At 25.7% G+C, this 12,243-nt stretch overlaps 2 protein-coding genes across 7 annotated transcripts; one reads left to right on the top strand and one right to left on the bottom strand.

The window, feature by feature from the left end:
• Nucleotides 1-109: 109 nt before the first annotated feature.
• On the bottom strand, nt 110-7,710 carry ema (C-type lectin domain containing ema). Of its 6 annotated transcripts, none has more exons than XM_089218803.1 (19): nt 7,505-7,710; nt 7,005-7,190; nt 6,802-6,930; nt 5,438-5,571; nt 5,222-5,370; nt 4,896-5,152; nt 4,630-4,828; nt 4,388-4,537; nt 4,164-4,326; nt 3,663-3,914; nt 3,452-3,606; nt 3,213-3,374; nt 2,944-3,082; nt 2,181-2,341; nt 1,986-2,110; nt 1,785-1,900; nt 1,634-1,723; nt 1,463-1,569; nt 110-596 (listed from the first exon to the last, which is right to left on the bottom strand). In XM_089218803.1, the coding sequence occupies exons 2-19, from the start codon at nt 7,061-7,063 to the stop codon at nt 531-533; spliced, it is 2,613 nt and encodes an 870-aa protein (XP_089074929.1). In that variant the 5' UTR covers nt 7,064-7,190; nt 7,505-7,710; the 3' UTR covers nt 110-530. The 6 variants fall into 6 exon arrangements, with proteins under 6 accessions (XP_089074929.1, XP_089074930.1, XP_089074932.1 ...); XM_089218804.1 differs by lacking the exon at nt 7,505-7,710 and adding an exon at nt 7,247-7,387; XM_089218806.1 differs by lacking the exon at nt 7,505-7,710 and adding an exon at nt 6,628-6,679 and having other exon boundaries at nt 6,755-6,930; nt 7,005-7,025.
• Nucleotides 7,711-7,876: 166 nt separating this feature from the next.
• Nucleotides 7,877-11,612, top strand: LOC107166748 (ras-related protein Rac1). The gene is made up of 7 exons (XM_015515539.2): nt 7,877-8,141; nt 8,766-8,837; nt 9,487-9,604; nt 9,705-9,767; nt 9,830-9,964; nt 10,026-10,204; nt 10,449-11,612. The coding sequence occupies exons 1-6, from the start codon at nt 8,107-8,109 to the stop codon at nt 10,179-10,181; spliced, it is 579 nt and encodes a 192-aa protein (XP_015371025.1). The 5' UTR covers nt 7,877-8,106; the 3' UTR covers nt 10,182-10,204; nt 10,449-11,612.
• Nucleotides 11,613-12,243: the final 631 nt, after the last annotated feature.

Genomic DNA, 12,243 nt, shown 5'->3' on the forward strand with positions numbered 1-12,243 from the left:
TTGATGTATGCATTTTTTTGTATGTATAATATAGTCAAGATCTGAAATTAATAGTTTTGTTCTATCTTTCTGTTACCTTAAACAATTTTCTAATAAATCAGAAAAAACATATCAACAAAACAATGTTTAATAAATAACAAATAGTTAAAGTTTTTTTTTTACATATTATGTTAAAGTATTGAGCATTTATTATAAAATACATATGTATGTAATTGTACAGAAAGATAAATCAACAACAATTAATACTATAATATTATATACCTATAGTATATCAAATTATGTTAAATAAATAACAAGAAAATGGTAACAAAAACATCAACAATGACAAACATGAAACAATATTTTATCACAAAATAATCACCAGACTGTATTTATGAATAATTTACTGATACTTAAGTTATTACTCAATATTAATTAGTCATAACACTCAGTTAAAAGCTAGTAGCTGCACTTATTCAAAATGAGAAACAGTGGCGTTGCAGAGTTTTAGACCATTGAAATTGATAAAATATCAATGTTTAAAGTCATTTTTAAACATTTTCTACTCTTCCTTTTCGCTTGGGTTCTGTTTTCTCTTGACATTGAGCTAAAGATGGCTATCATGAAAAAAATACATTAAGTTTAAAAATAATTGTAAACATAACTATTTAGACTGAAATTATAAATATATATAATATATACCAGAGGGTGATCCATTTAAGAGGGTACACTAATTATCTTGAAAAATAAAAACTTTTAGGCTTATATTTTTCTAAAACTGTATAATATTTAAATTTTTTTTCACCTTTATATTTATTGGTGAAATCACTATCAACTTTTGATTTACAAATGGTAACATATAATTAAAATATGATAAATTAATTCATCTTTTTCCTAATGTTAACATTTAAATGTTTAGTTTATTGGTTTGTGAGACACAGCTCCTCAAAGTATTGGTGGTTTTTACAATTTTTCCAATCATTACAAACACCAGGGCTATAGATAAATTTGATATTGCTGAATTCAAGGTAACAAAATAAATAAAAATTAAAGATTACTATTGTACTTTGAACCCAAACTACTCATTTATTAACTTATCGACCAATTGGATTTATTTTATTACTTTGGATTCAGCGATATTGAATTTATCACTAGCTCATGGTATTTACAATTATTGAAAGGATAGTAAAACCCACCAATACTTTGAAGAGCTGTATCTCACAAACCAATTAACAAAAAATAAAAATTTAAATACGTAAATTCATGAAAAGAATGATTTTAATTATATGTTACCATTTGAAAATCAAAAGTTGATAATGGTTTCACCAATAAATATAAGGGTGAAAAAAATTTAAATATTATTCCGTTTTAGTAAAACATAAACTTAAAATTAAAAAAAAAAAATTATAGTTTTTAATATTTTTCATAATAATTAGTATACCTACTTAAATGGATCACCTTGTATAACCTAACTTAACCTCACCTTTTGAGCGTTTGAACATTCTGGATTATTTATGCTTGTCGTGCAAGGTGATTGGTCTCTGGAGTGTGTTGCGCTGCCACAATTTGATTCTGCACTACATTCATCACCTAAATAATTAAAATTTTTACTTAAAAATGTACACAAATTTAAAAAAATAATTTTTTCCTTTACTATTTCTAGATCTCATAGAAATAGGACATGGCATAATAACATTAGACGTATGTACTGGAACATCAGTGAAGTGGCTTCTTAGATTGTGTTCTAAATAAATGTTATAAAAAGTTAGGAAAAAAACCTTAAAATATATAAAATATACACCAACTTTGTTTTAGGGTATTATTACAAGGTGTATAATTTGTTTCACAGCTAGTCATTTCTAATAAACTTGCAATTTGATTTAGTTGTTTTCTTCTTGCTTTAATCCGACCATTCAATAATCTAGATATAAATAAATTCAACATTTGAAAACAAAAAAATGTTATATTAGTACTCAGTCAATAGGTAATAAGTAATAATATGTTACTTTTGTCTTGCAGCATTGCATCGAATATGATCATCAAAAATTAATTTCATTGTGTTTGTTGTTTTATATTTTATATCATGCATAGTAATGTGCAAAGTTTTTGTTTCGTTGTCGATTTTAGTAACCTAAATATTAAGATTATAATCATATAGGTATATCTTTTTTTAATTGTTAATAAACTAATTAAGCTTTTACTTCAGCATCATGAAGATAACAAGACAATTTGCAAACACCCCAGCCAAGGAAACGACTATGTGGCTCAACTAGTACTAATTGGCTACTAATGATTGATAGATACCGTCTTGTTTTTGCACCATTTTCAGCAATTATCATACAAGTAATTAAATCATTCCCATCTAAAATTTGAAATATATAAAATTATTGTTTTGAAATAAATATAAACATAAATTGACAAATGAGCACTGAGTTGGTAAGAATAAGTCAACATTTTTACAAATTACAATATTCCATACTAATTTTAAAATAGCTAATTCATCAAGCAATTATTGAGAGAATTGATAAAACATTTTATTTATATTACATTTGTCTGAACTAAAATGTTGTTAATAATTGTTACAAACACGATTAAGTTAATGGATTTTTAATACAATATAAAGTTTATTAGTATGGCATACTAATAAAATCAATTATAAACTTCATCATAAACATGTCTTCGAGCTTTGGCCATTCTTAAACAGGCAAACCTTTCAAAGCAGACATATTATAACTAATTTGCATCAATTACATAACATGATTATATACCTATGAAATTAACTGTTAACACTACACAATATTATTTTTTTTATAGTTATCAGTGGTGCTGATGTCAGTTTAAAATGGTATTGCAGATGTCTACACTATTTTTTCCCCCAAAACCCAAATAAACCCACAAATCTGTTAGGTAAAATATCTACATCTTTATAGTACAGACATATATTTATAATTTAAAATTCCTTACTCAAATTGATCGGAGTATCAAATACAAAACACTTAGTTCTATCAACTAAAGGTAATTGTTTTTCTTCCTTTCCTTCAAATGTCATTAATAAATTGCGTATATTAAGAAAAGCACAGATAAAATGTCTTGTTCTTTCAACCTAAAAAATAATGATAAAATAATTAATTTACGTAGTATATTTAAGAGAATTGTAAATACATTTAAATACCAATACATATAATTATTCAAATTATATGCAGAATAAAAGTTAAAATTTAGATGGTACATACATCTCCACATGGTAAACGTTTTGAAAGTGATATTCCTGTCATGGGAGAATGTACCGGTGGAAGTAATAACGTAGAATCACTTAAAAGTCTTTGAACATTAAGTATCTCCTTATGCATTTCATTATATTCATCTTCAAACAGTTCTAAAAACATTTCTTCTTTCTGTAAAATGAAAAACTACATTATTTTCTTTCACAATTTCAGTTATAAATAAATATAATTGATAGTACTGTGCTTACTTTAAAAAATTGTCTAAGAAGTGGTAAAATCTTTTCTTTAGCGTTAAGAATAATAGCAATATGTCTGTCTGATATAAATACCTGTTCCTTATGAATAGTTAGTTTTTTTAGTAGTTTTATGGTCATTTCTAATGTAACTGAACGTACATAAGAAACTAGAAAATAAAAGGTGGTCAATTTATAGATATATTTAATATTTTAGATCACATACCAGGTTCAGACGCAGCTGTTATTATGTTAATTAGTTTATCTATAAGTTCACTTCTTTCATCACAATGAACAAATGAAGAATTATTTTCACTTTTAATGGGAGTTAAAAATCCTTCATAATACTCTTTGGAAAGACTTGAATTTTCTGATATAGCATACAATAAACATACACCAAATAATGCAGAACTGTCCGATTTTTCGATTATCAATTGATTATATATAGATTCTAAGCACCGACTACGTACAGAATCAGCTAAAAAAATTAATTACAAATCAAATCAAAATATATTATTTTTAACATCAGTCTTAGAATAAATGCAAATGTAAAGAAAAGGAAAGGATTATATGAGAAGAGACAAAATAGACAATTATATGAAAATAGCTGTTGTGACTCATGCATAAAGGAGAGGTGGGGTTAAAAGCCATTAGAGGCACAGGAGAAAAATACCCATCCCATATAAAATAAAGGGAAGGTAAAGAAAAAGAGAAGAATTATAATTACTTTCATTTTTTGATAAAAGTATTTCTTTTTCTTCATCTGTAATGTTCATACATGTTAACGATTTGAGATCAAAAACATCAGTTGATTCAATATCTGCTTTTTCTTCATTTTCTTTTTCTGGTAATACTGATATTTCATTTTGTAATTTGGGTTTCTCAGAAATCTAAGCAAAAAAATATAATTATAGTATAAGAGTAAATGATTAAATGTTCAATAAAAACTACTTGGTTTTTTGAAGAAAAATTGCTTTCCAATAAATACTTAGCTAATGGTGTGACTAATTTAGACTGATGAATAATTAAAAAAACTTGTGTAAGTAAAAATAAACATATATCACTATTCATCAATGGTTGTTGTTTTACAGCATCTACAAACTATAATATAAGTAATTCATATTAATTATGTGATATTTTAATAAAACATATAGAATTAAATGTTCTTAAATATTTAAATAACTTTTATTTACCTCTTCTGTTTCAACAATAATATATTTGTCTGGTGGTGCTAATGAATGAATATAATAAGGCACAAATAGTTTATCCATTAAATGATCAACAAGAACTTCATTTAACATATCAACATTTGAGCTTAAAATATCATTCAAATAATGTAAATCGTCAAGATGAGAACTGACAAGATCTGCAAGTTTAACTCTATACTGATCTCTAAAGACAAACAAATGTTTGATAAGAGAGAATTTTATAAAGAAATAAATATCAGAAAAAAACTTACAGTATATTTTTTTGAGTATCGACATCAATTGGTTTGGCTCTTGCACTAGCATCTAATTCTAAAACGTGTTTACCCATAAACCAAACCAAGTTTCCAAAATATGGAGCACAAGTTTTATCTCTAATAAATCGTAACATGCTTTCATCTTCAACTCTGTAAACATTTAGAGTCAATGTACGTACATATGTACGTACCATAGAATCAGGATGGTTAAAAAATTTAATTGCTTCTGTATAAAGAGGAAAATCGTTGGTTGTCTATGAGTTATAAATAAAAATAAAAATTAGGATTAAAAAATTGCTGAACTTTTATATATAACATATTACCTCATTATAGAAAAAGTGAATGGTGTTTAAATTCAGTTTAAAAGATAATGTTTTTAAAAAAGATATGTAATAAGCTAAAACATCCTCATCAGAGAAATCCAGCTTATTTATTATTATGCTATTAACATGGTTATTGCTTAGTAAATAATCTAGAAATAAAATAAAGTATTATTGGTTTGGTCCATTAAAAAAATTCTGTTAAAAACTAACACTTACATAAAGCAGTCTTATTTTTAATATTTTCAAATATAATATTCAGTGTTTGAAGCAATTGAACACAGACATAATTCCCACATTTCTGGTTCAAGATAAGTAGAAAGTAATTGAACATATTATTTTCCAAAAAGAACCTATAACATGTGTAATAATTTACCATAAATATAAATAAAGATATTTAAAAAATTTAATTTACAATAGGTATAATAATTTTTTTTTAATTTTGTCTTATAACAAATTCATATAATTTGGTAGGCAATATTGACAAACTCAGTGTTTCAGGAGTGACAGATTTTATTCATATAAATTAATATTTTATTTAACATGACTGTCAAATACTTTATATTAATTTTATTGATTTAACAAGAAAGTAATTTTACCTTACTAAAGCTACATAATTTTTAAATATTTTTTAAAGTCAATGTCATTCATTCAATAGTATTACCAAGTTAATATATTTTTTTCTTAATTAGTACAGTTTATTTTTGAGGTCAAATAGTATATGGCCTTGGCAATCATTAATAATGTTGTACACATTATTTATACTTTATAATAAAATATACTGCTTAACATGGTGTAGTTTAACATAACATTGAATTATTTTATTGGTTAATTTATTGCAATTAGCTGTATTAATTTTAATTTGACAAGAATATTAATCTAATTCATATTTAATAATAATCATTAAAATATTAGGCATAAATAAGATTATACTTGGTTGACAAACTGCTTAACAAGGCATATTAGATAATAGCACTGAGTAAATACTGTAATGATCAAAATATATCAAAAGATTTTGTAATGCTACTGTGAAAAAAGATTTTCAAGTTTTCATTCATTAGTGATTAATGATTATATATTTAAAACAGAATAGATTATTTAACATTTTATTCATAAAAACCACTAATAATAACAATAATAAATAAAAATGTGAAATTTTGAAATATGTTATAATAGAATCTATTAATTTGAATAATATGATGACTACATTTGAATTAAAAAATAATTAATTAGTCATCATTATTGTTTGTGTATAGATTGCCTACTATGTGTCATTATTCACTTTGTTTGTAAAACAATTACCTATAGGTTTAAATAATTTAAAATTAAAGTAAATTTTCTCAAATGAAAAACAAATTTCAATCATTTAATTATTAGTCATTAAAAATGAGCAAAAACAAAAACATTACCTAGTATATGATTGTTTGAATGGTTTTCTTGTAGTAATATAGATTTAATATTCTGTAATATAAATTTAATAGGTAACCTACCTACATATATGTATTATGCAATTTAAAATTTAATTGATCTGTGTACTTGTTTTATATGTACAAGTTTCAGTACTATAATAAGCATTTAATTACTCAAATACTGCTGGATTATTTTGATCACCCCAAATCAAAATTTCGGCCATACTCCTGAATGATTCAACTAACAATGTGCGATTGGTATCCACAACATTTTGGTTTTTGCTTAATACTGTATAGATATATCTGTAAACAAAATTACACATAAACAAAAATGTCTTACAACAGATACTTATGGTATTTTAGACAATAGAAATTACTTGAGATATTCTAACGAGTGGAGGTTTTCAGGTTTTACCAATTTTTTTGAACGAAACATATTATTTGGAGTTTGAGTGTCTATAATTAGTACCCAATTATGTAATTATTCATAAATGTTCAACCTTGGTGCAAATCATTGAGCGATTCGAGTATCTCAATAAAAATGTATCCTGGTGTAAATAGATCTGAAAACGAGAATAATTTTTATTGTTCAAAACGATATCAATCTGAATAACGTCACATTATTATGATGACACAACGTTGAGAATGATATTATTATTGTTAATTATGGACCATCGGACCGCGGTCCAGGACACTGCGTTGTAACTTGAAAAAACTTATAATAAATAATATTATAATAATATCAAATTCAAAACAATAACATTCCTATCACGGTGGTGGAAACGGGTTATGGCGCGCGGGCGTGCGAAACGTACTCGCTGATTAGGGAATTGATAACAGATATTGTGCAACTGTGCGAGACGTCAACTTTTACCACCTTTTACTTTCGACGCCGCGGCTGGTCCGTGCCACTTCGAGGATTGAACAGCTGATCAACAAACTATTTTTCAAAATCGTTCATATCATAAGTTGTTCAAAAGCAAAAAAATAAAACCAATAAACAGTTAATCTTAATCATATCTTTGACCGGATGAGGTATTGTTTTGAGATGATCGAAGCTGTAGTTGGCAGTTATTAGTATGACAGTTGTAAACTACCACGATGGTCTAGGATTCTGAATTCTGATTTCTAAATTTCTGATAGGCGATAGCCAAACACTCTCGGTCGAACGGACAGACGACCGTTTCCGCCATGACGTTTCTTCCATGAGAAATGGTTTTTTATGCTTTTTTTTTTTAATTATTTTATTTACCGTGGGTGGAATCACTGGAATGTCCTTGCACTTGCTAAGCCCCGAAATCACGACGTCCGACGACGACGGCGGCCACCAGTTTTGATATTTTTCGATGTTTGGTTCCCACATCAATAAAAATCATTTGGCGGCCAATAAAAACGATTTGTACATGTTAAACGATCACCAGACAACGTGCACCGCGATTTCCCGGTAGGTAGTGTTCGGTTTCGGGTCGGCCGCGCAAAATGCAAGCCATCAAGTGTGTCGTAGTCGGCGATGGGTAAGTCTTATTACGTTCTATATGACACTTCTATTGTGTATGTATAATTTGTGTATATTTGTTTGTGTTGTATGTGAAAAAAAGACAACCATCTCCTTCCAACTGGTCCCATCCCTGTCTACACGCCCAACGACAACTGTCTCATGTATGCCAGTCCCTGTTATCTTGATAGGTTTTGGTAGGTATGTTTCTTAAGGATTCCACATTTATGTGCATAAGTTAGTGAGAACGATCATCATACTCTATACTGTATCTGGCTGCTGATTTTGATACCAAACTAGGGATATTTCTGTCCATTTGTAAGCGTGTGATCAATTGTAAATCTTATCATCAGTCACATAATATGACTCTCTTTTTGCTTCCATAACATTACCTACCTATCTATCCACTATGTCTCAAAATATATGATACTTTGACAGTAGTTATTTTAATATTGTTTTTCCATCCTTCAATACTCAATTGTTTGTATTAAACAATGTCATGCACACCTGTTTGATTTTTACACAAGTATACTATTATAATTTGTGAATTTGACAGATTTTTTTATTGAATTTATATTTATATACATAAATGGGTTTCTTATTAGTTTGAGCTCTTTACAGTATTATTTTGTTATTTTTACAGAGCGGTTGGTAAAACATGTTTGCTCATTAGTTATACCAGTAATGCATTTCCCGGAGAATATATACCAACTGTGTAAGTAACTTGCAATCTTTAATTAATCTTACAGGTGTCTTGTTACTTAATATGTATTTAATAAGGTAAATTATTACACTTAATTAATTTATCTGTATTAGGTACCATTATTGTGTTTTTGAAATGGTTATTTTTTATAAAATTACAATTATATTGGTTGTAACCAGTAGATTTTAAATTTTAAATACTTTGAATATATGACCCAGGTATTAATATTTTAATACAGATTCTATGCTTTAGTTTATTCAATGGGGTACACATTTACATGGTTGTAATAATATATGTATATTAGATACAACCTGTTCTGATTATGTGTTATAATTAAAGTTAACAAAATACTTAATAATAACAGTTCAATTAATAGATGCCTAAACATTTTTATTATTTGAAAGTATAATATAGTGTTTATATTTAAATTGATAAATTAGAAATATTCAAGTCACAAATTTTGTTTACCTAACTTTTTTTAAATTTGAATAGGTACATTCATGTGTAAAATTCTCCACAGATACCAATATATAATTTTTTTTTAAATTTGTTACACTAACTAACTTTATCTGTTATCGTGCTGATTTATCTGCGTACTTAATTACATTTTTTTAAATTTTATATTAAGCATGCATCTATAGTTAAAATTATTTAATTTTAGATTTGACAACTATTCGGCCAATGTTATGGTTGATGGGAAACCTATAAACTTAGGATTGTGGGATACTGCTGGTCAAGAAGATTATGATAGGCTTAGGCCTCTTTCATATCCACAAACAGTATGTTCATTTTTATAATATATTTTATTTCTAATAAATTTAACAAATAAAAGATGTCTTGACATATTTATAACTTGGATTATTTTATTTTTCTTAACAGGATGTGTTTCTTATATGTTTTTCACTAGTAAATCCTGCATCATTTGAAAATGTGCGGGCGAAAGTAAGATAATAATCAAAATTTTTCTTCGATATATATTTAACTAAATTAATACATTATTTCAGTGGTATCCTGAAGTTCGACATCATTGTCCAAGTACACCAATTATTTTAGTTGGTACAAAACTTGATTTACGAGAAGATAAAGAAACAATTGATAAACTGAAAGAAAAAAAGTTAACTGCTATTACATATCCACAGGTACATATTCATACTAATAACATTGTACTAACCTATTTATTTTTTAAATATTTATTTTTAGGGTTTATCAATGGCCAAAGAAATTGGAGCAGTGAAATACTTGGAATGTAGTGCTTTGACTCAAAAAGGTCTAAAAATTGTATTTGATGAAGCCATTAGAGCAGTTTTATGTCCTGTACTGCCAGTTAAGCCAAAACGTAAATGCACAATAATTTAACAATCATGACTATGTTGTCACTGGTGAGTTAATTTATTATCTTATAATCTAAATTTTTTAGCTGAGAATTTTGTACTATTAGACTATAATGTTTTAATTAATCTCTTTGAAATATAATATATGATATAAATTAATTATTGCAATGTGTATTATAACAAAAAAATAATAGTCGTTTTCTTAAAAAAAATTAAAAATTAGAATTAATAATTTTTCTGGTACTTTTATAAAATTTAGGTTTATTTTATATGATATTTATGAAATGTATAGGGACTTTATATCCAAATGGAGGATTGTCCAAGACTGATAACTGTCAGTTCACCGATCGATACACATTTTGTTGGTGTATAACAACTAACAAAAACAAAAGTTCTTCCTGCAAAGTAATAGAGCGCACATAATAATTAAATTATGTAATATAAAGTATGATAAGAAATTTATATATTAACTAGGGACCTATAATGCTGTTGAACAAACTTATGGCCTAATTTTATAGTCTAATCATGTAATCTATATAGCTTTATAATTTTTATAAAAATAATATATATATATTTGAATAATCCATAAGTTAATTAATTCTCTAATTGTAAATTAATACAAATCAATTTTCATTGTGAATTTTTTTTTAAAAATTATATTACAATTATTTTCTATTAAGTTGCTTGGTGCTACTTACTTTCTGTATCTTTTAATATCACTTTATTTTTTTTTTTACTCTCTAATGACATTGCCACTAATGAATTACTGCTTATGGTAATAGTTCATAATTAACCTAAAAAACAAATTCTACAATATAATACCATCATACATTTTGAATGCCTTATAGTTACATGATAAATTGGGTGATGTTGGCAATTTTTTCTCAATTGTAAAAATGTAAGCTAAGTGATGTAATATTGTTACAGTTCAATAGTAGCATGGTTATTTTAAGTTAGGCTGTAATCAAAAAATTATTTATTTATGTCTTAAGCTTTATGGATTTACAAAATAAGCACTGTGTGCTTATTATTATTCTCAATTATTTATCATGTATAACTGACATAAATGCATTTTCCAGTGGTTTAGAGTATAAAATATTGTGTATATAGAAATTATATGAAATGTGTACAAAAGCAACAAAACCTATAGTATCATTTTGTAATATTTGTTATATCTAAAAAAATCAGAATTTTAATGTTATTTTTACTGAGTTTCTTTATAAAATGTTGTTGGACCTACTAGACGCATGATATTTATTTATATATAGTCATGTGTTTTTTTTTTTTGTACGATATTCATTTTTTTTTATTCATTTATTTTAACCTTGTAATTTCTAAATAAATGATATATCTTGTGTAAAAAAAAAGTTACTTTTATTTTTCAACCCCATGTTTATGACTTAAAAGAGTGTAGTCATTACTTTCATAAATAAATGATGTTTTATTGCATTTTAAATTTATATTTTTTATTAATAATTGAACATTTGTATTTCTTCTTTATTGATGTCTATTATATTTAAGAATGCATTACTATCCTTTATACCTTTATTAGCTTATTATGATCGTAGATCTGATGCGAATTATTTCTATTTGTAACTGTTAATTAGCAAAATGTATAAAATTAATTAATTTGGGACCAGTTAAAAATGTTTGTTTGTTTACTAATCGAAATCATGGGAAATTAATTTGTTTCATTAATCATTTACTATGATTTATATTACATTTTGCATAATATGTTAATAAATGACGATTATGTATATTATATAGATGTATATAAATATATATACTAAATAGACCATTGAATAATCATTTTAAGCTATTACAATTTTACAAGTCTCAAATAACATTATAGCCAATAAGGATTCCATTTTTTTTTATATATACATATTATATATATTATTTATTACTAATTATTATTTATATTATTTTTAAATTAGTTATTTATTTTGTTACTTTAAATCAAATTATTTGTTCTTTGTACCAATACGATTAAAATTTTTAATTTTCATGTTATTAACTTATCAAATAAATATAAAACGTACTGAAATCTAGATCAGTTTTAAAATTTTAATATGTTTAAAATATTT

This window comes from Diuraphis noxia, unplaced genomic scaffold (genome assembly GCF_037042655.1).
Source record: "Diuraphis noxia isolate RWA-SAM2 unplaced genomic scaffold, SU_Dnox_SAM2 contig0002, whole genome shotgun sequence".
Taxonomy (NCBI): domain Eukaryota; kingdom Metazoa; phylum Arthropoda; class Insecta; order Hemiptera; family Aphididae; genus Diuraphis; species Diuraphis noxia.

What these genes read in the sequence shown, in the direction of transcription:
- ema (XM_089218803.1), bottom strand. Translation starts at nt 7,063, where the DNA reads ATGTTTCGTTCAAAAAAATTGGTAAAACCTGAAAACCTCCACTCGTTA. An exon ending in AATAATCCAGCAGTATTTGA is followed by an intron (nt 5,572 to 6,801) that starts GTAATTAAATGC and finishes CACATGTTATAG; the next exon opens with GTTCTTTTTGGAAAATAATA. An exon ending in TTATTGTTGAAACAGAAGAG is followed by an intron (nt 4,538 to 4,629) that starts GTAAATAAAAGT and finishes CTTATATTATAG; the next exon opens with TTTGTAGATGCTGTAAAACA.
- LOC107166748 (XM_015515539.2), top strand. Translation starts at nt 8,107, where the DNA reads ATGCAAGCCATCAAGTGTGTCGTAGTCGGCGATGG. An exon ending in TGTGTCGTAGTCGGCGATGG is followed by an intron (nt 8,142 to 8,765) that starts GTAAGTCTTATT and finishes TTATTTTTACAG; the next exon opens with AGCGGTTGGTAAAACATGTT. An exon ending in TTGAAAATGTGCGGGCGAAA is followed by an intron (nt 9,768 to 9,829) that starts GTAAGATAATAA and finishes ACATTATTTCAG; the next exon opens with TGGTATCCTGAAGTTCGACA.